This window comes from Myotis daubentonii, chromosome 11 (genome assembly GCF_963259705.1).
Source record: "Myotis daubentonii chromosome 11, mMyoDau2.1, whole genome shotgun sequence".
Classification (NCBI taxonomy): domain Eukaryota; kingdom Metazoa; phylum Chordata; class Mammalia; order Chiroptera; family Vespertilionidae; genus Myotis; species Myotis daubentonii.
In genome coordinates, this window is record NC_081850.1 from 1,289,540 (window position 1) to 1,312,344 (window position 22,805).

At 43.7% G+C, this 22,805-nt stretch overlaps 1 protein-coding gene across 6 annotated transcripts in view; it reads left to right on the plus strand.

Annotated features, from left to right (window-relative positions):
• The window catches only part of TUBGCP5 (tubulin gamma complex component 5), a 117,261-nt gene that overhangs the window by 72,091 nt on the left and 22,365 nt on the right, over positions 1-22,805 (plus strand). For 3 of the 6 annotated variants that reach the window (XM_059656261.1, XM_059656260.1, XM_059656265.1), the window contains 5 exons: positions 2,872-2,987; positions 4,252-4,520; positions 10,856-11,054; positions 12,131-12,319; positions 13,444-13,626. In XM_059656261.1, coding sequence (XP_059512244.1) covers positions 2,872-2,987; positions 4,252-4,520; positions 10,856-11,054; positions 12,131-12,319; positions 13,444-13,626 — 956 coding nt within the window. Of the gene's footprint in view, positions 1-2,871; positions 2,988-4,251; positions 4,521-10,855; positions 11,055-12,130; positions 12,320-13,443; positions 13,627-14,726; positions 15,106-22,805 lie in introns of those variants that run through there. The other 3 variants (XM_059656263.1, XM_059656262.1, XM_059656266.1) reach the window with 3 other exon arrangements.

A 22,805-nucleotide genomic window follows, 5' to 3' on the forward strand; every position in this document is an offset into this window, starting at 1 on the left:
TATCATGATAGATACTTATTTATTGCCATTTAAATTCTGTATGCCTAGATTTCTATTTCTTCTTCTCATAGCAGTCTCTTTAACATTTCTTGTAATGCTGTCTTGGTGGTGATGAACTCCTTTAGCCTTTTTTTGTCTGGGAAGCTCTTTATTTCACCATTTATTTTGAGTGATAGACTTGATGGATGTAGTAATCTTGGTTTCAGATCCTTGCTTTCCATTACCTTGAGTACTTCATGCAATTTTCTTTTGGCCTATAGAGTTTCTGAAGAGAAATCAGCTGACAGCCTTATACGGCAGCTCCTTTGTAGGTATCAAATTGCTTTTCTCTTGCTGCCTTTAAAATTCTCTCTTTGTCTTTAATTTGGCATCTTCATTGTGATGTGTCTGGGCATGGTCCTGTTTGGGTTCTTTTTTCTTGGGATTCTCTGTGGCTCCTGAGCTTGTGTGACTTTTTCCTTTACCAAGCTAGTGAAGTTTTCTGCCATTATTTCTTCAAACATATTATCTGTTCCTTGCTCCCTTTCTTTCCCTTTTGGCACACCTATCATGCAAATATTGTTGCATTTCATGTTGTCCCACAGCTCCCTTAAGCTGTCCCCCCTGTATTTTGTTTTTTCTCTTTTTGGTTCTCTGATTGAGTGATTATTTTTTCTTTCCTGTCTTCTAAGTCACTGATCTGATACTCAGCTTTTGCTAGTCTGCTGTGTATTCTTTCCAATGTCTTCTATGTCATACTTTATTTACAGTTGTTCTTTTTTTCATAATTACTATATTTTTTCTCATGCTGTTGAGCATCTTTGCCATTATTCTGAACTCTGTATCAGATAAGTTTCTTATCTACATCTCATTTATCTCTTCTGGAGAATTTCTCTTATTCTTTCATTTGGGGATTGTTTTTATGACCCCCTAGTTTGGCTGCCTGTTAAGGTTTGTGACTATGTATGAGGAACATCTGCTACTCCTCTACGCTTCTCAGTCTCTTGGTCAGGACAGTGTCAGATGCTATTTCTGACTAGTTAGATTAGACAAAGATGCAAAGCCTCCAGAGACTCTCCTCTGCCTGCAGACTAATTGAGTTCAGTCTTGAGTAGCCATCAGTTAGTCGTCCAGAGGTGGGGCGAGAGGTTTCCCAACAGGGTGGGGCAGTTGCTTCTGCCTGGAGACTTATTGTTATTCTCAGTCTCATAATGGACCTCATAAACTCCACACATAGGGCATGGTGTTTTCCAATAGTGTGGATCAGCTGTCTTCCCTCCAAGCAAAACTGCCTGAATAGCAAAGGTTTGCTGCGAACAATGTCCTCTGCAGCATGAGGGAATGACCTAGCCTCACCCCATAACAAAGAAACAGAGTTTCCGGAGGATGAGGCCCAGAAATCAGGATTTTAATAAGATTCCCAGGTGATTGTAATGTGCAGCCAAGGTTGAGAACCACTTATCTACACTGAGTGGCCAGATTATTATGTCCACCTGACGTTTGTAGGCAAATTAGCCGAACACTGCATCATATGGGATATGGAAGCAAAGGCCTGTTCGAACACCTTTGCTGTCTGCAGTTACCAAGATAAAACATCTCCAATTCGCACAGGAACACAAGGATTGGACAGTCGAGCACTGGAAAAAAGTCATGTGGTCCGATGAATCACGTTTCCAGTTGCATCATGCAGATGGCAGAGTGAGAATTTGGCAAAAACAGCGTGAAAGCATGCACCCCGCATGCATAAGTACAACACTTCAAGCTGGTGGGGGCAGTGTTATGGTTTGGGGCATGTTTTCCTGGCATGATTTGGGCCCTTTAATTCGTGTGGAACAACGTCTGAATAGCACAACATACCTAAGTATCGTTGCTGATCAGGTTCATCCTATCATGTTGCTGGCATATCCCAATGGAGATGGCTTCTTCCAACAAGACAGTGCACCATGCCACAGTGCTCGTATTGTGCAGGTGTGGTTTCAAAAACATGAGGGAGACTTTACCTTGCTTAGGTGGCCCCACAATCACCAGATCTCAATCCAATTGAGCATTTGTGGGACGAAGTTAAAAGAGGCATCAGGCATGGTGTCAGATTCCTCGCATCACCTTTCAACATCTCGTGGAGTCAATGCAAAGAAGAATCACCGCAGTATTGAAGGCAAAAGGTGGCCCAACAAAGTACTGATGGGGTGGTCATAATAATCTGACCACTCAGTGTATTAACCCGGAGGTCTTAGTTCAGTTCCCGGTCAGAGTACTTGCCTGTGTTCTGGGCTCAGTCCCTAGTCAGGGGCATGCAAGAAGCAGCCAGTCAATTGTTCTTTCTCATCATGATGTTTCTGTTTCTCTCTCCCTCTTCCTTCCTCTCTGAAATTATATTTTAAAAAATATATTTTTAAAAAATGCTAATCTATGATATCAGGCACCTAGAGCAGTCAGATTCATAGAAACAGAAAGTAGGATGGTGGTACATATTTTAGGCATATTTCCTAGTTTGTTGGTGTACTGTTTTCTCAACATTTTTGTGCTGCAGTTTAGTCCAAAGGCACTTAATTTCTTTCTGCTATGCAATTTTTTTGTATAGTAGAATGAAATCATTTCCTCATTCTTAATGGACATCTTGCTAATTGCACCATTTAGGTAGGGAAACTGTATCCCTATCGTCCCTGGGTAACCATCACTCTCAGGAGGGTCCTAGTATGGACTCGAGATATGTGCGCATCTCACATATAGGTGAGTTTTTTTGGTCAGGATCTTATAACATGTTTTTAATTTTTTGTTTCAAACAATAGAAATCTGGTAATTATTTAAAAAGGTGTTTCAGAAATGTTTGCAACTCTTTTCATGCAGAGATGAGAGTGCTGTAAGTGTGGGCTGTGCACGCTGTCTCCACAGGTCTCACTGCTTTTCTCTCTCTGGGTGGAAACCGTGAGGCCATACCTGCAGATTGTGGACGAGTGGATTGTGCACGGCCACCTATGCGACTGCGCCCGGGAATTCATCATCCAGAGGTGACTGCGGCAATCACAGGTTCATGGGTATAGGCGTCATCTTTTGTCTTGTGTTAGAATCACCTGCGTCCATTCAAGTAGAAGACATTGAGTCCCAGCCCCAAAATATATTTTTCCAAGTTTATGTCAGTTCACAGCTTTTCTTTGCAAATCATATTTTTGAGTGATAGTGTGTTCATGAAGGGCTGGTCTGGTGAAACGCACACTGCTTTTCATACAATGAGTTCAGGTAACAACCAATAGGCTTCAGTCATTCCAATATAAGTCATCAGTAAGACAAAAGTATGACAATATTTCAGAATTGGCCTCTAATATATTTATTTCTCCAAATTAGCTACCCTGCAATTAATTGTTTTTTCCAAATAGAATCTGCCATGTGGAACCGTCCGCATCTCAACTCTGAAGCTGTGCACTGTTTAGGTTTGATTGACAGCTGTCCATGTACCTGGGCAAACAGGGCAGCTGTGATTCCGCAGAGTTCTGGAATGGTGGCCCTGTTTCCAGTGCTAGATAAAGGAGCCAGCCTTTCCTCAAGTCAATCTCGTGTCCCTTCTGTTCTGTTTCATCTTTCTTCACAATTTTTGTAAAAATGGGATTCTGACTATTCTTAGATGGTGATGAGTATCTATCATTTCATTATTAAAAGCAGTCTAGCCCTAGCTGGTTTGGCTCAGTAAATAGAGCATTGGCCTGCAGACTGAAGAGTCCTGGGTTCGATTCCGGTTAAGGGCCCATACCTCCATTGCAGGCTTCCAGCTCTGGTCTGAGGGCCTGCAGGAGGCAACCAATTGATGTGTCTCTCTCACATTAGTGCATCTCTCTGTCTCTCCCACATCAGTGTTTCTCTCTGTCTCTCCCCTCTCCCTTCCATTTTCTCTAAAAATCAGTGGAAAATATATCCTTGGGCGAGTATTTAAAAAAATCAAAAACAGTCCAGTTAAGAATCTATGTGGGGGAAAAGATGTGGAATCTGAAGATTACCCTCAGAGGAGATGAACAAATTCATCATAGTTTGTTTAATTCCAATTCAAGAAACTTCCTACTTAGTTAGATTTTACCTCAGTTTTTCAGTGTATTTATTCACTTTTCCATGTTAAACTGAAGTCAGATAAAATATCCCCCGTTATTCATGGACATTGCTTCGTTTTAGCAATAATTGCTGTTACTGTGTTTTGGAATGTCTGGATGATATGACTAAGCTAGAACACGTATACTGTTGTTTTGGGGGGGAAATTAACATTTAAATTATTTTGAATCTCTATAGAAACAAAAATGTTCCAGTAAATCACAGAGACTTTTGGTATGCGACGTACACACTGTACAGTATATCAGAAAAGACAGAAAATGAAGAAAAAATGAGTGATAATGCCAGTGCAAGTTCTGGCAGTGACCAGGGGCCCTCCAGCCGGCAGCACACCATGGTGTCCTTCCTTAGACCCGTCCTGAAGCAGATCATCATGGCTGGCAAGTCCATGCAGCTGCTCAAACACCTGCAGGTTGGGGACAGCACCCTGTGCCAGGCCACAGCCAGAGGTGGGACCCTTTCCTTGTGCCTCTCCCATAGCATTGTGGTCATTGCTTTCTTGACTCTTGTCATCTGAGATACATAATGGTGTAGTTTGAAAATCATCAAAGACTTCTAGTTACATGGAAATTTTCAAGTGAATAGATTATGCTACTCCTGATTGAAAAAAGTTTGTCCTCATTGGGAATTTTTTTGTTGTTTTTAAATCTTTATTCTTGAGAGTATTACAGATGTCCCTGTTTTTACCCCCATTGCCCCACTCCACCCGGTTCCCACCCTGCCCCAGGCCTTCACCACACTGCTGTCTGTGTCCATAGGTGAGATCTTTGGTTAATCTCTTCCCACGCCCCCTTCCCTCTGAGATTTGTCAGTCTGTTCCATGCGTCCATGCCTGTGATTCTTTTTTATTCACCAGTTTATTTTGTTCCTTAGATTTCTTGTTCATTTATTTTTATTTTTAGATTCAATTGTTGATAGATATGTATTTGTTGCCATTTTATTGTTCATATTTTTAATCTCTTCCTCCTCCTCTTCCTCTTCTTTTTTTTAAAATTTATTTGTATTGCTTTCAGAGAGGAAGGGAGAGGGATAGAGAGATAGAAACATCAATGATGAGAGAGAATCATTGATCAGCTGCCTCCTGCACTCCCCCGCACTGGGGATCGAGCCCACAACCCAGGCATATACCCTGACCAGGAATCAAACCGTGACCTCCTAGTTCATAGGTCAACACTCAACCACTGAGCCATGCTGGCTCGGCTTATTTTTCCTCTTCTTAAGGAATGTTTTTGGAAGGAACCAAGATGGCAGCACAGGTAAATGCCTGTACTTGCTGCCTCCCACAATCACATAAAAATTACAACTAAAATACAGAACAACTGCCGTCCAGAACCTTGGGAAAGCTGGCTGAGCGGAAGTCCTACAACCAGAGAGGTAAAGAAGAAGCGCACTGAGACTGGTAGGAGGTGCGGAGGCACGGACCGGGCTGGTTCGGCACCGGGTGAGCCGCTTTTTTAATCGGGAGGAGATCACCTCTGTGGAGGCCGCCCGGAGGAGCGAGCCGTCCCGGCCCCACACCAGCCCCCCAGCCCAGGGTCCCAGAGCTGGGGAAAGAAGTCCCTACAGGCGGTAAGAACTACGGACTGTAAAAACCAGTGCGGATTGGGGCTGAGTGACACACAGGCTGCTGGAGACCTCTTAAAAGGCCAGCACCGCGAACTGAATTTACAAGCTCCCACTTCCTCTGAGCTCCAGTGCTGGGCGAGGCTCTGGGGGACCGACATACATACGGGGAGAAACTGGACTGTCTGGTATCAGGGCAGGAACTCAGGGGCTGCTTTATTCCAGATGGAGGTGCTCGCAGTGGTCATTATTCCCATGCTGGGACCTCCCTGGGTGCAGGGCTGACTGGCAGCCATTTCTGTTTGTTCCACCCTGGAGATTCCCTGAGACCCCGCCCCAACCAATTTACAACCCCACGCAAGCTGTGCGCAGTGACATTTTCATATGAATGGCCTGCCCTTTCTCAGCCTCAAACCTGTCAAACAAGCTGCAGCTGGGTCTGGGAGCCTCCAAAGCTTTCAATAAAAGACCCAAGGCCAGTACCAGCACCAGCCTGCCTTGCTTCACAGCTGGGCCTTGCTTGGACACTTCCAAACCAGATACAAAGAAGAGGAATATACAGATCTCTCTAGCTCCTGCTGGGTGGCCCCAGGCAGTGGCTGGCTTTGCATCTCCCTGGAGACCCAAGACCCAGTCAGTGTATGCAGTGGTCAATGTGAGACAATACCAGATCACAACTTTTCACATCCATAAGTGACACACTCAAGGGGCAGACTCAGTGAGCACCAAAGCCCCAATGAAGCAAGTCCTGCCCCATAAGGGTGTCTCTTGCACAGCAGTTCTCTCACTGTAGTCGCAGCTGGTCCCCACAGCCAATTGGCCTGGAGGTCAATTCCTCCCAGTGACACCAACAGCAGTCAAGGCTCAACTACAAAACTGCACACAGCACACAAAGGGATGCACCAAGAGTGTCCACCTCAGATGATTGCGGAGGCTGAGCCTCAGGGCCGTATAGGACACCTACTACACAAGGCCACTCTATCAACTCAAGGAGACTTAGCAGCTACCCAATACATAGAAACAAACACTGGAAGCAGCCAAAATGCAGAGACAAAGAGACCTGTCACAAATGAAAGAAATGTAAGAAAGCAAACTACTGGATATAGAGTTCAAAGCCACAGTTATAAGGTTAATCAAGAATCTTCTAGCAACCTCCAAGGGAATTAGGGAGACCTTCCAGGATCTTAGTGAGAATGCCAAAAAAATGGAAAAGTACCAGTAAGAAATTAAGCATACACTGACTAAAATAAAGAATAACATACAGGAATTCAACAGCAGACTAGAGGATCCCAAGAATCAAGTCAATGATTTGAAATAAGAGGAAGCAAAAAACACCCAACCAGAAGAACAAAAAGAAAAAAGAATCCAAAACTATGAAGATAGTGTAAGGAGCCTCTGGGACAACTTCAAGCATACCAACATCCAAATTATGGGGGTGCTAGAAGAAGAGAGAGAGCAAGACATTGAAAACCTATTTGAAGAAATAATGACAGAAAACTTCCCCTACCTGGTGAAAGGAATAGACTTACAAGTCCAGGAAGTGCAAAGAACCCCAAACGAGGAATCCAAAGAGGACCACACCAAGACACATCATAATTAAAATGCCAAGAGCAAAAGACAAAGAGAGAATCTTAAAAGCAGCAAGAGAAAGACAGTCAGTTACCTACAAGGGAATACCCATACGACTGTCAGCTGATTTCTCAACAGAAACTATGCAGGCTAGAAGGGAGTGGCAAGAAATATTCAAAGTGATGAATGCCAAGAACCTACAACCAAGATTACTCTACCCAGCAAAGCTATCATTTAGAATTGAAGGTCAGATAAAGAGCTTCACAGACAAGAAAAAACTAAAGGAGTTCATCACAACCAAACCAGTATTATATGAAATGCTGAAGGGTATTCTTTAAGAACAGGAAGACGAAGATAAAGATAAAAAATTATGAACAACAAAGTGACAACAGATACATATCTATCAACAAGTGAATTTAAAAATCAAATGAATAAAAAATGATCAACAGAATAAACTAGTGAATGGAATAGAATCAGGGGCATGGAATTGGAACAGACTGACGATTCTTAGAGGGAAGAGGGTGTGGGGGGGATGCTGGTTTGTAGGGGGGATGCTGGAAGACATTAGACAAGGATCTTATATGCATACAGACAATAGGGTGGTGAGGGCCTGGGGTGGGGTGGGAACTGGGTGGAAGGGAGCTATGGAGGGAAAAAGGAAGGACATCTATAATAATCTCAACAATAAAGATTTTTAAAAAAATACCCTTCAACATTTCATGTAACACTGGTTTGGTGATGATGAACTCCTTTAGCCTTTTCTTGTTTGTGAAGCAATTTATTTGATCCTCAATTCTAAATGAGAGCTTTGCTTGGTAGAGTAATCTTGGTTGTAGGTCCTCACTGTTCATCACTTTGAATATATCTTGTCACTTCCTCTGGCCCGCAAAGTTTCTGTTGAAAAATCAGCTGACAGTATTATGGGAGCTCCCTTGTAGGAAACTAACTGCTTTTCTCTTGCTGTTTTTAAGATTCTCTGTGTCTTTAATCCTTGGCATTTTAATTATGATGTGTCTTGATGTGGGCCTCTTTGGGTTCCTCTTGTTTGGGACTCTGTGCTTCCTGGACTTGTATATATATTTTTTCACCAGGTAGGGGAAGTTTTCTGTCATTATTTCTTCAAATAGGTTTTCAATATCTTGCTCTCTCTCATCTTCTTCTGGCACCCTCATGCGAATGTTGGTACGCTTGAAGTTGTCCCACAGGCTCTTTAACACTATCTTCATATTTTTGGATTCTTTCTTCTTTTTGCTCTTTTGATTGGGAGTTTTTTCTTTCTCACATTCCAAATCGTTTATTTCATTCTTGAAATCTTCTACTCTACTGTTGAATCCCGGTAAATTATTCTTTATTTCAGTTAATGTATGCTTCGTTTCTGATGGGTCCTTTTTCCTGTCTTTGATATTCTCACTAAGATCCTTGAAAGTCTCATAAAAATCCTTGACTAACCTTATGACCTGGTTTTGAACTCTGTATCCAGTAGTTTGCTTGCTTTTGTGATGTGTTTCTTTGTGTCTGCATTTTGGCTGCTCCCTGTGTTTATTTCTATGTGTTAGGTAGAGCTGCTATGTCTCCTGGAATTGGTAGAATGGCCTTGTGTAGTAGGTGTCCTGTGGGGCCCAGTGGCTCAGCCTCCCCAGTCACCTGAGCTGGGCACTCGAGGTGGGCACACCCTGTAGTTGAGCCTTGATTGTTATTGGCGTCATTGGGAGGAATTGACCTCCAGGCCAATAGGCTGTGAGGACCAGCTGCGACTACAGTGGGAGAGCTGCTGTGTAGGAGGCACCCTTATGGAGCAGGACTTGCTTTAGTGGGCTTTGCTGCTTGCTGAGTCTGCCCCTTGAGTGTATCACTCGTAGATGTGTAGATTTGTAATCTGCTATGGTATGAAGCTGTCCACTGTAGGGTGCACTGGTTCTGGGGCCTCCAGGGAGGTGCAAAGTCAGCTACTGCCTATGCTCTGCCTAGGACCACCTGGCACAAGCTGCGGAGTGATCTGCAGATGGCTGCTACTTATCTACGGCTTAGAGGTGCTGAGGAGAGGCCATGCTGTGAAACAAGGCAGGCTGTTGCTAGTGCCAGGCCTGGGCCCTCTTATTGAGAGGTATGGGACATGCTGAGGCCAGCTGCTGCTTGTTCGAAAGATTTTAGCAAAGTGTGAAGTCTGAGCCAGGAGAGCCTATTCATTTGGTAAGACCACTGCAACAGCTTGAATTCAGGCTGCAAATTGTATGGGGTAGGATCTCAGGGAGTCACCAGGGTGGGGTGAAGAGTGTGAGCAAGGTTTATGGAGACTCAGATATGAGGCCTGTCTGTGGGCTCTGTTGGGGGAGGGCTCAGCATAGGAACAATGACAGCACCCCTGTCTAGGAGAATGCTCCCCCCCAGTTCCCACCCTGATGCCAAACAATTCAGTTCCTCCCCATATCTCCTGCACCTTTCCAGCTACTGCCCCAGCGCTGGAGCTCAGAGGCAGCAAGTCAGTGTCAGTTCATGTGCTGAACCTTTAAGAGGAACACCCGTGACACCAGCAGCCTGTGTCACTCAGTCATAATCCCCAATGGTTTTTACAGCCTGAAGTTACAGGGATGCTCTTCCCAGCTCTGGAACCCTTGGCTGAGGGCTCTGGTGTGGGGCTGGGACACCTTGCTTCTCACATAGGCCTCCACAACCAAGACATCCCTCCTGATTAAAAGAATACCACACATGGGTGTCAGACCACTCTGTGTTCTGTGGCTCTGCCCCTCCTATCAGCCTCAGTGTGCTTTCTTCTTTAATCCTCTAGTTGTAGGACTTCTATTTAGCCAGATTTCGAATGGTTCTGAATGATGGTGATTCTGTATTTTAGTTGTAATTTTGATGTGGTTGTGGGAGGCAGCAAGTACTGCGTTTACCTACACCAGCATCTTGACCAGAAATCTCATATCTTTTTTATGTGCTTCAGTAATATTTTCACTTTGTAATATTTCTCTTTTGAATGAATAGTAAAATGTCTTGAGCTTTTCAAGGTCACTGTTAGAAGTGTTTTTTTCCAGTGAAATTAAGACTTCCCTTAGTGTTATTATCAAAGTGCTGTACGGTATCATAGTAACTTAACTTTCAAGTATCCTGTTTAGGGGTGTTACCTTGTTCAGAAAAAAATTAGGTTACACTTTAATGTCTCACCATGAATTTTGCAGTTGTCTGACAGAATGTGAAAATGTTTAGTGGCAGTGTATTTTAAAGGTAACGAAACAGGAATAGACCCTCATATCCAAAGGAAAAATACCAGGCTATATTTAGATAAAGTTACATAATACAGTGGGGCCTTGACTTACGAGTTTAATTCATTCCGTGATGGAGCTCGTAACTCAAATTACTCATGTCAGATCATAAAGTGAACGAGTGAGACACGTGATGCTGGGCTGATGTGTTCACTATGACGTTCGCTGCGCCAACTAGCAGTGGGGTATCTGAAGCTGGCTCATAACCCGAATTTTAGCTTGCAACTCAAAGCAAAGAATCGGCCGAGAGACAGCTCGTATCTCAAAAAACTCGTTAGTTGGGACACTCGTAAGTCAAGGCCCCACTGTAATTCTGAATGCTACTTATATTATTTACTAGAACATGGCTAATAACATTAAGTAACTTGACATATTTCTTTATGTTTTAGATGCAGGAAGAAAAGGCTTATATAGCCTCTTCCTGGAATCTGTGCAGTCACGCCTTCGACATGGAGAAGAAGCCCGTACACAGCCCCTCACTGAACAGCAGGCAGCCCAGGGGAACCTCGTTAGGATGCAGTCCATTGCGGAACGACACCTGGAGCTGGACGATGCTCACGACCCCCTGCTGGCAGTCAACTTTGCCAGGTGAAATCCAACTGCAACATCTTTGATGGTTGAAATAGCAGAATCTGTGCAGGATTTAGTAATGGTTTATTTCTGCAAGGTGGGGCTTTCCAGCCTTAAAAATAAAAACTTTGTAGCCTCTCCAACCTCATGAATGGAATACAGGATACTGTGTTCACTTATTTCGGGTGTCTCATTTGGCCTCCACGTTGGTGAAAGTCCACAGATCATCACGTGCCCTAGGCCCAAGGGAATGCTGTCACTGGAACCGGAGATGCTCTAAAAAGTCTGGGTTCTGCCTGGCTGGGTGGCTCAGTTGGTTGAGCATCGTACTGTGCACAAAAAGGTTGCTGGTTCAATTCCCAGTCAGGGCATGTTTGGAAGGCAACCCATTGATGTTTCTCTCTCACATCAATGCTTCCCCGCCACCCCCACTCCCTTCCTCTATGCATGTCCTTGGGTGAGGATTTTTTTTAAGTCTGGGTTATGGACGGACATCAGACATATTGAGTTAGACCTTCTTTATGTGCAGAATGCACCTTGACCCTTTGAAGCATTTAGGGATTAATACCAACACGTGCCCCTCATCATCTGATGGCCATCACTCACTACCAGCAACCGAATGGCTACAAGTACTTGACCCTAAAGACAAAAGTGACTTTGAAAAACTGATCCACCCAAAGTATTTTATTTTGTTTTGTTTATCCTCACCCAAGGATATTTTTTCCATTGATTTTTTTTCTTTTTTTTTAAGAGAGAGTGGAAGGGAGGTGGGAGAGGGGTGAGAGAGAGAGAAACATGGATGTGAGAAAGACACTTTGATTGGTTGCCTCCCACACAAGGCCGGGGATTGAGCCCACAACTGAGGCACATGCCCTTGACTGGAGTTGAACTTGCAACTCTTCAGTCCATGGGCCCACATTCTAACCATTGAGCAACTAGCTAGGGCCACTCAGTATATTTTGAGGAAAAAGACTTTCTCTTTCTGTAATAGTTGGTAATTTAAGACTAACAATCAAAATGGTACTCTGGAGTTTAAGAAAATTCTCTTGACAGCTGCTCTTAAAAAGAAGTCTCATTTTTTTGTGTGTGTAAAGGTTGTATTTGGAACAGAGTGACTTTCACGAGAAGTTTGCTGGTGGAGATGTGTGTATGGATAGATCCTCGGAATCTGTGACGTGCCAGACGTTTGAATTCACGCTGAGATCTTGCCTCTATCCCCATATTGACAAGCAGTATCTAGATTGCTGTGGAAACCTCATGCAAACGCTGAAAAAAGATTACAGGTATAAAGGAGTTCAGTTTTGGAAGTAGTCTGTAGTTTATTGTACTTTAAGAACAGTTGAGGTTATTTTAAAACCTGTATTTCAAGTTAAGTTTTATTAGAGTAGGAAATAGTTATGCAGTAAACAATTTTCTTTTGAAAGAATCAATTTAACATTAATGTTTTCTTAACTATGTTGTGAAATTTAATTTTTCGTTTCTGAGATGCTATCCCAAAAGAAAAACAGATAAAGCCTTTTGCACAAAATGCCCATCACAAAATTTGCTATCAGAGTAAAAAACATGAAATTACCAGTTCTTTAAATTATGGCATATCTATAAATATGCCATATTCATATCATGTGTGAATTTTGTAAAGTTCATACAAATAATGTTTATACAGAGTATTTAATGACATATTTTGTTCTTAAAACTTAAAAAGCAGGATATCTATAATAATAAAGGCATAATATGCAAATCAACCAAACAGCCAAACAGCGGAATGACCGTCCGGATGACCTTCTGGACAAAGCAGGGCTGTGAGGGCCTACTCTTGCACGAATTTCGTGCATCGGGCCTCTAGTGCTATATAATGAGGACTATATATTTTTTAATGCATAGAAAAAAGACTAGGAAGAAATACCCCAAATATTAACAGTGGAAATTCACTATGAATAGTAGGATTTGGATTCGCTTTTTTTTTTTTTTTAATCCTCACCGAAGGATATGTTTTCATTGATTTTTTTAGAAGATAAGGAGGGGTGGAGGGAGGGAGAGAGAAAGACAGAGAGAGAGAGAAACATTGATCAGTTGCCTCCTGTATGTGCCCCAACTGGCAATCAAACCTGCACCCTTTCAGTGTATGGGAGGATGCCCAACCGAATGAGCCGCACCAGCCAGGGCTGTATTCACTATTTTTTATTACACTTTTGTGACTGCCCAGTGTTCTACGTGATGGAAAAATAACTTTCTGATTATTAAAATAAAGCACATACTATTTTTATTATTAACAATGTATTTAAGAGGTGTTAGTGTCTCTGATTTTAGTCACTGTGGCATGGAAACCTGTTCCACTGGAAATGGTAGCATACAAGCCTGTTACTGATGGAGAATCCTGGCTCGTGTTGCTTATTTTCTCTCCCTTCAGGTTGGTGGAGTACTTGCAGGCCATGAGGAATTTTTTTTTGATGGAGGGTGGAGATACCATGTATGACTTCTACACATCAATTTTTGATAAAATAAGAGAAAAGGAAACCTGGCAAAATGTGTCTTTTCTTAATGTCCAGCTCCAAGAAGCAGTAGGACAGCGTTATCCTGAAGACAGTTCACGGTAAAATATGGGAGGCACCTATCATATTCAATATTACAAAGTAATCCACGTGCCATGAACCCTTCTATGAATTTTTGTCTATAATCTTATTTAATCTTCTCACTAACCCTATGGATTTTGCTACTATTGTTTCACATATTGGAAAACCAAGGCCGCAGGAAGCTAAGTGACTTGCCCACTGAGCCAAAGGGGGTGCCGAGATTCGACTATTCTGCTGTGGGCTGTGCCACCTCCCTGCCCAGGGGCTGTACCCTCCAGCCGCTGCCTGGCCTCCCTGGTGATGGTCTCAGACGGCCTGTGGGAGCTCCGGCCTTGTGGACCCTCACTCCCGCCGCATGCTGCTCAGACCGCTCACAGCCAGTCAGGCTCAGGGGGGGTAGATGGCACTGCTGGTGGGCAGAGTCGCTGCTTTCGGCTCTTCCTCCTGCTGAGCAGCTGGGCCAGGCCTGGGAGCTGGTGGCGCCACGTCTTCGTAGCGCAGCGACCCCTTCCGCCCCATCATGCTCAGTCCCTTTCTCATTCCCCTTGGAAATAAATAACGATAATGGTTAACATGGCTGCGAGCCACTTTTAAGGCATGATTCTCACAGCCACGCTGCTTCCTGACCATCTGTTGCTAGTAGTAGATAGAATAATTTTTGTTTTCATTTCATTCTCTTACTACCTTTGATTCTTCCATAAAAACAGAATTTCATCAATTATGTAGTTAGTAAAAGCAGGATAACTGCTCAGTTATTTTCCAGATAAGAAATTAGTGCCCAGCACCCCCTAGAGCAGGGTGGGCAAAGTTTTTGACTCGAGGGCCACAATGGGTTCTTAAACTGGACCAGAGGGCCGGAACAAAAGCATGGATGGAGTGTTTGTGTGAACTAATATCAATTCAAAGTAAACATCATTACATAAAAGGGTACGGTCTTTTTTTTCAATAGTTTTATTCATTTCAAATGGGCCGGATCCGGCCCGCGGGCCGCAGTTTGCCCACGGCTGCCCTAGAGGGAACCAGAGAAGTTTATGTTTTTCAATATCAGTAGAAACCCATGAATTTTGCTATTTTTAATAAGTTTTCATTTATGACATCCATTTTTTAAAAATATTTTTAGACAGGAAGGAAGGAAGAGGAAGAGGAAAACATCGATGTTAGAGAGAAACATGGATCCTGCAGACCACCTACGGGGGTCGAGCTCAACACCGGGCCTGTGCCCTGTGTATGGGATGCCGCTCAACCAGCTGAACCACACTGGCCAGGGCTGCAGTCAGTCTGTTCTTGTTGCTCATCCTGCCCAGATCCAGTGCCTCTCGCCAACGCGCGGCTGTTGGGAGGCTTCGGAAGCCCTTGGCTGGGTGCTGGGCACACCCGCCGGCCCGGGGGTGTCACCACGCTGGGCTCTCTGTGTGGACAGAGCTAGGCAACTTGTAGAAAGAGAGAAGGCTGTAAGCTGTTATCGATGTTGTCAGTGGATGTGAATGATGACAGATTTCATTTCTATTTTCTTTTTTTTTTAATTTTGTTTTATTGCTTAAAGTATTACAAAGAGTAGTACATATGTCTCCTTTTTTTTTTACCCCCCTTGACATTCCCCCACATTGGTGATGCTTATATGCATGCATACAAGTCCTTTGGTTGATCTCTTACTACCCCCTCCCGCCCCCCAACCCTCCCCAGCCTTCCCGCTGTAGTTTGACAGTCTGTTCGAGGCTACTCTGCCTCTGTATCTATTTTTGTTCATCAGTTTATAATGGCCTTTATTATCCATAAATGAGTGAGATCATGTGGTATTTTTCTTTCATTGACTGGCTTATTTCACTTAGCATAATGCTCTCCAGTTCCATCCATGCTGTTGCAAATGGTAAGAGTTCCTTCCTTTTTACAGCAGCATAGTATTCCATCGTGTAGATGTTCCACAGTTTTCTAACCCATTCATCTGCTGATGGGCACTTAGGCTGTTTCCAGATCTTAGCTATGGTGAATTGTGCTGCTATGAACATAGGGGTGCATATATATCCTTTCTGATTGGTGTTTCTGGTTTCTTGGGATATATTCCTAGAAGTGGGATCACTGGGTCAAATGGGAGTTCCATTTTTAGTTTTTTGAGGAAACTCCATACTGTCTTCCATAGTGGCTGCACCAGTCTGCACTCCCACCAGCAGTGCACAAGTGTTCCTTTTTCTCCACATCCTCTCCAGCACTTGTCCTTTGTTGATTTGTTGATGATATCCATTCTGACAGGTGTGAGATGATACCTCATTGTCGTTTTGATTTGCATCTTTCGGATGATTAGTGACTTTGAGCATGTTTTCATATGTCTCTTGGCTTTCTGAATGTCCTCTTTTGAAAGGTGTCTATTTAGGTCCTTTGCCCATTTTTTTTTATTGGATTGTTTATCCTCCTTTTGTTAAGTTGTATGAGTTCCCTGTAAATGTTGGAGATTAAACCCTTATCGGTGATAACATTGGCAAATATGTTCTCCCATGTAGTGGGCTTTCTTGTTGTTTTGTTGATGGTTTCTTTTGCTGTGCATAAGCTTTTTATTTTGATGTAGTCCCATTTGTTTACTTTCTCTTTAGTTTCCAATGCCCTAGGAGCTGTATCAGTGAAAAAATTGCTTCGGCATATGTCTGAGATTTTGTTGCATTTGGATTTCTCTAGTATTTTTTTAAATATATTTTATTGATTTTTTACAGAGAGGAAGGGAGAGGGATAGAGAGTCAGCAACATCGATGAGCGAGAAACATTGACCAGCTGCCTCCTGCACACCCCCCACTGGGGATGTGCCCGCAGCCAAGGTACATGCCCTTGACCAGAATTGAACCTGGGACCCTTCAGTCCGCAGGCCGACGCTCTATCCACTGAGCCAAACCGGTTAGGGCTCCTCTAGTATTTTTATGGCTATCCGTCTTACATTTAAGTACTTTATCCATTTTGAGTTTATTTTTGTGTATGGTGTAAGTTGGTGGTCTAGGTTCATTTTTTTGCATGTATCTGTCCAATTTTCCCAGCACCATTTATTGAAGGGACTGTCCTGACTCCATTGTATGTTCTTGCCTCCTTTGTCAAATATTAATTGAGCATATTGGTTCAGGTTGATTTCTGGGCTCTCTATTCTGTTCCATTGATCTATATGTCTGCTCTTGTGCCACTACCAGGCAGTTTTGAGAACAGTGGCTTTGTAATACAGCTTGATATCTGGTATTGAGATCCCACTTACTTTGTTCTTCTTTCTCAGGATCGCTGCAGCTATTCGGTGTCTTTTTTTATTCCAGATGAATTTTTGGAGAGTTCGTTCTAGGTCTGTGAAATATGCCGTTGGTATTTTAATGGGAAGTGCGTTGAATTTATAGATTGCTTTGGGCAGTATGGACATTTTAATGATGTTGATTCTACCAATCCAAGAACATGGTATGTTCTTCCATCTGTTTATGTCTTCCTCTATCTCTATTTTCAATGTCCTGTAGTTTTCTGAGTAGAGGTCTTTTACCTTTTTAGTTAAGTTTATTCCTAGGTATCTTAATTCTTTTGGTGCTGTGGTAAATGGAATTGCTTTCTTAGTCTCTCTTTCTGTAAGTTCACTATTGGTGTATAGATATACCATAGATTTCTTGGCATTAATTTTGTATCCTGCTACATTGCTGAATTCATTTATTACGTCTAATAGTTTTTTGATGGAGTCTTTAGGGTTTTTTATATACAATATCATGTCATCTGTGAATAAGGACAGTTTTACTACTTCTTTTCCAGTTTGGATGCCTTTTATTTCTTCTTCTTGTCTAATCGCAATGGCTAATACTTCCAGTACTATGTCGAACAGGAGTGGTGAGAGTGGGCATCCCTATCTTGTTCCTGTTCTTCTTTGACCTCATTGGTAACCCAATCAATATTTAATAACATGCTATTCAGCTTCCAAGTGTTTGAGTGTTTTGGATTGTTTTTATTGTAGTTTATTTCTAATATTACGCCATTGTGGTCTGAGAAGATGCTTGGTATGGTTTCAATCTTCTTGAATTTGGGGAGACTTTTCTTGTGACCCAGTATGTGGTCTATTTTTGAAAATGTCCCATGAGCACTTGAGAAGAACGTATATTCCGCGGCTTTGGGGTGAAATGTTCTGAAGATGTCAATTAAGTCCATCTGGTCTAGTGAGTCATTTAGGATTGCTGTTTCTTTGCTGATTTTTTGTCTAGAGCAGCCGTGGGCAAACTACAGCCCGCGGGCCGGATCCGGCCCGTTTGAAATGAATAAAACTATTGAAAAAAAAGACCGTACCCTTTTATGTAATGATGTTTGCCGGGAGCCGGTCCATCCTTGCTGTTTCAAGGGACCTGGCATATATGGCATACGGTTCTTAATATGTTTGCTCACCTTCTTGGCACTGTGTTTTAACCAAGGTCACCTCTCCGAGAAAGGTTGAATCCCCAGGTAGGGATTTTCCCCTGAAGTTAGGGAGGGAATAAAACCCCTCAACTAAGTGCCAGGCGGGTAATTAATCATTTTAACTATGAACAATCATGCTTAAGCTACATAATCTTTACTCCCTGGAATGGAGATAAGAAACGCCCTAACCTTTGGAATAGAGATTGATAGGATTGGAATCAACTGGTATAAATACAGAAGCAACAAGACAGCAAGACACAGGACTCAGAACACAGAACCTACAAAGAACGTTCTCTAGAGACAGAAGAACTTCGCTGGAGAGAACATGGCAATAGATCCTGGACTGAACCTGACTATAGAACATGGCAAGAGAACCTGACTAGAACCTGGTGACTGAACCTGGCTGGAGATCTGAAGCAGAACCTCTCTGGAGATCCTGACCAGAACTTGGCTGGAGATCCTGGCTGGAGATCCTGGCTAGGCTGCTGATCAACTGAACGCTGTCTCCCTGTCCTTCCTTCTTCGCCGACTCCGTCCACACCTTTGGGGACCCCTGGACCCGCTGGGGTTGGACCCCAGCAGATGTTTACTTTGAATTTATATTAGTTCACACAAACACTCCATCCATGCTTTTGTTCCGGCCCTCCGGTCCAGTTTAAGAACCCATTGTGGCCCTCTAGTCAAAAAGTTTGCCCACCCCTGGTCTAGAGGATTTATCCAGTGTTGTCAGTGGTGTATTAAAGTCCCCTACTATGACTGTATTGTTGTTGATCTCTATCTCTCCATTAATACCTTCCAGGAGTTATTTTTATGTATTTGGGTCCTCCTGCATTGGGTGCATATATGTTTATCAGGGTTATATCCTCTGTTGTATCAATCCCTTTAGTATTATGAAGTGGCCTCCTTATCTCTTGTTATGGCCTTCACTTTGAGGTCTATCTTGTCCATTATAAGTATTGCTACCCCAGCTGTTTTTTTCATTTCCATTTGCCTGAAAGATATTTTTCCATTCCTTCACTTTCCGTCTGTGTGAGTCCCTTGTTCTGAGGTGGGTCTCTTGTAGACAGCAAATGTATGGGTCATGATTTTTTATCCATTCAGCCACTTGATGTCTTTTGATAGGAGCATTTAGTCCATTCACGTTTAAAGTTATTATTGAAAGGTACTTGTTTGTAGCCATTTTTATTTTTTGTGCCCGTGTTCTTTCTTAGCTTTTTATTTCTTCTTTTTACACCAGTCCCTTTAGCATTTCTTGCATTGCTGGCTTGGTGGTGATAAACTCCCTTAGCCTTTTTTTGTCTGTGAAGCTTCTTATTTCCCCTTCAATTTTGAATGATAGCCTTGCTGGATAGAGTATTCTTGGATTCAGTCCTTTGCTTTGCATCACTTTGTAAATTTCCATCCATTCTTTTCTGGCCTGATGTGTTTCTGTTGAGTTATCATTTGATAATCTAATGGGGCGGAATTGAGCATGGCTGCTGCTCCTTGGACAGGAGCGGGCTGTTCACGTGGCTTCTGCTCCTTGGATCGGTGCTGGCTGCATGCTGCTGCTGTTCCTCAGATGGGGCAGGCTGATCGTGAGCCTGCCGCTCTTTGGACAGGAGGAGGTTGCTTACAGAGCTACTGCTCCTCGTACGGGTGTGGGCTGCTTGCGCAGCTATTGCTCTTCAGATGGCGGACAGGATGCTTGCCTGGCTGCTGCTCCTTGGGTGGGAGTGAGCTGTACGTGCGGCTGCTGCTCCTCAGATGCGGGCGGGATGCTCCCCCAGCTGCTGTTCATCGGACAGGTGCAGACTGTGTGGCTGCTGCTCCTTGGGCCCGAGTGAGCTGCCCGTGCAGCTGTTGCTCCTCGTACGGGGGCTGTCTGCTCGCGTGGCTGCTGCTCCTTGGATGGAGGATGGGCTGCTTGCGTGGCTGCTTCTCTTCAGGCGGGAGTGAGCTGCACGTGTGTCTGCTGCTCCTTGGACCAGTGTGGACTGCACAGGGCTGCTGCTCCTCAGACGTGGGTGGTCTGTTCGTGTGGCTGCTGCTCCTTGGACTGGGGGAGGCTGGGCGGCTCCTGCTCCTTGAAGGAGCGGGCTGCTTGCGGCGATGCTGTTCCTCGTATGGGTGTGGGCTGCTCACACCGCTACTGTTCCTCGGATGGGGGCAGGCTGCTCATGCAGCTGCTGCTCCTCGGACGGGGGCAGGCTGCTCATGCAGCTACTGTTCCTCGGACGGGGGCAGGCTGCTCATGCAGCTGCTGCTCCTCGGACGGGGGCAGGCTGCTCATGCAGCTGCTGCTCCTCGGATGGGGGCAGGTTTCTCGCACACCTACTGCTCCTCAGACAGGAGGAGGGTGTGGGCCGCTCAGCTGCTGCTCCTCGGATGGGGGCGGGCTGCGTGGGGCTTCCGCTTCTCACTCGTGGGCAGGCTGCTCATGTAGTTTCTGCTCCTCGGACGAGGGAGTGGGCCGCTCACACAGTTGACAGCTGCTGCTCCTTGGACAGGAGTGGGCTGCTCACGTGTCTGCTGCTTGCATGGTTGCAGTGCCCCGGGCTAAGCCATTTGTATTTTCTTTGAATGTTATTAACACTTAAGGTAACAAACATTGGTTTTGTTCTATAATAAATATTAATAGTTCCAAAGTAACAACAACAAGCCCCCAAAAACATGCTTGGGATTGTTTTCTTGTACTTCCGGTCATCTGCATTTCAAGGTCAATGGGAATAGCTCTTCCTGTGATTAGACCAGCACTGACCAAGTGTTACAGTTTATTTTCTACTTTCAGGAATCGCTTCCACCTTAGTTCCTTTTTTTGTTTTTTGTTTTTGTTAATTCTCACCCAAGGATATTTTTTTCAGTGATTTTTAGAGAGAGTGGAAAGGAAGGAGAGGGGTAGGGAGGGAAGAGAGAGAAAGAAACATCCATGTAGAGACACATCAATTGGTTGCCTCCCACATGCTCCCCGACCAGGGCCGGGGATCAAACCTGCAACACAGATATGTGCCCTTGGCTGGAATCAAACCAGTGACCCTTCAGTGTGTGCGTCGACACTCTAACCATTGAGCAACACCAGCCAGGGCAGTTCCATTTTGTTTTTGAATTAGGTAAAACAGCTATGAGTTCTTAAATTGAAATCACTGGTACAAAGGTACTTTTAGGGACACCTGGCTTCTGTTTCTGCCTTCCCTGTAGGTAATAATTTTTTTAGATTTTCTTTTACCCTTGTTATGTTTACTTTTTGGACCAAAAACGTGTACATGTATTCCTTTTCCTCTTTGCATGTTACATGAAATGCAGCACAGTCCACACTCTCCAACACCTGCTCGGTTTTTCATATGTAAATAACACATCGCAGATTCGGTCCCCCCACAGGCCAGGCAGTGTGTCGTTTCCCACTGACTGCTTTCGCCGTGTCCATTCAGCCCGCTGTCCCATAGGTGGGCACTGGGTTTCTTTTTTTTCTTTCTTTCTTTTTTTTTTTTTTTACATGAGCAAAAAATGAGCTTTTATTGTATTACACCAACCAGCTTTCAGTGTTTCTCTATTACAGTAGCCAGGTTACCTCTCTACCTCCTCTCACTTTATCACTCAGTTTAAGGCACTGGAGCAGCTCTCTTCATTTCACATCCATGTCTAGGCAGGGGGCTATAGCCCTCATTGGTTGTTTCTAACATACTTGCTGTATTCTTCACTGATCTATCATTTTTGGTTTCTTTCCCATTCACTTCATTTTCATTTCTTTCTCTTCTCTGAGGTTATACACCTGAAACTAATGTAATATTGTATGTCAACTTTTTCTTCTTCTTCCTCTTCTTAAAGGATACCTTTCAGCATTTCATATAATACTGGTTTGGTGGTGATGAACTCCTTTAGCTTTTCCTTATCTGTGAAGCTCTTTATCTGGCCTTCAATTCTGAATGATAGCTTTGCTGGATAAAGTAATCTTGGTTGCAGGTTCTTGGCATTCATCACTTTGAATATTTCTTGACATTCCCTTCTGGCCTGCAAAGTTTCTGTTGAGAAATCAGCTGACAGTCGTATGGGTATTCCCTTGTAGGTAACTGAGTTTCTTTCTCTTGCTGCTCTTAAGAGTCTCTCTTTGTCTTTTGCTCTTGGCATTTTAATTATGATGTGTCTTGGTGTGGTCCTCTTTGGATTCCTTTTGTTTGGGGTTCTCTGCGCTTCCTGGACCTGTAAGTCTATTTCTTTCACCAGGTGGGGGAAGTTTTCTGTCATTATTTCTTCAAATAGGTTTTCAATATCTTGCTCTCTCTCTTCTTCTGGCACCCCTATAATTCTGATGTTGGTACGCTTGAAGCTGTCCCAGAGGCTCCTTACACTATCTTCGTATTTTCGGATTCTTTTTTCATTTTGCTTTTCTGGTTGGGTGTTTTTTGCTTCTTCGCATTTCAAATCTTTGCCTTGATTCTTGCGCTCCTCTGGTCTGCTGTTGGGAGTCTGTATAGTATTCGTTATTTCAGTCCGTGTATGCTTAATTTCTAGTTGGTTCTTTATCATAACAGCGAGGGTCTCATTAGATTTCTTGAGGATCTCACTACATTTATCGGCGGCTTCTAGACAGTTCTTAAGAGACCTTAAAAGTGTGGCTCTGAACTCAGTATCCTCCATTGACAGTTTTGTCCTGTTTCTTTGTCTCCGCATTTTTTATGCTTTCTTGGTGCACCCCCTAGTGGTCTTTGTGCGCAGTCTTGTTGTAGTTAAGCCTTGATTGTTGTTGGCAATACCGGGGGTCCGCACTGGGTTTCTAATCCTCGCTGAGCATTTGTGCCTAGCCTCAGTGTAACTTGGAAGTAGATTTTTAGAA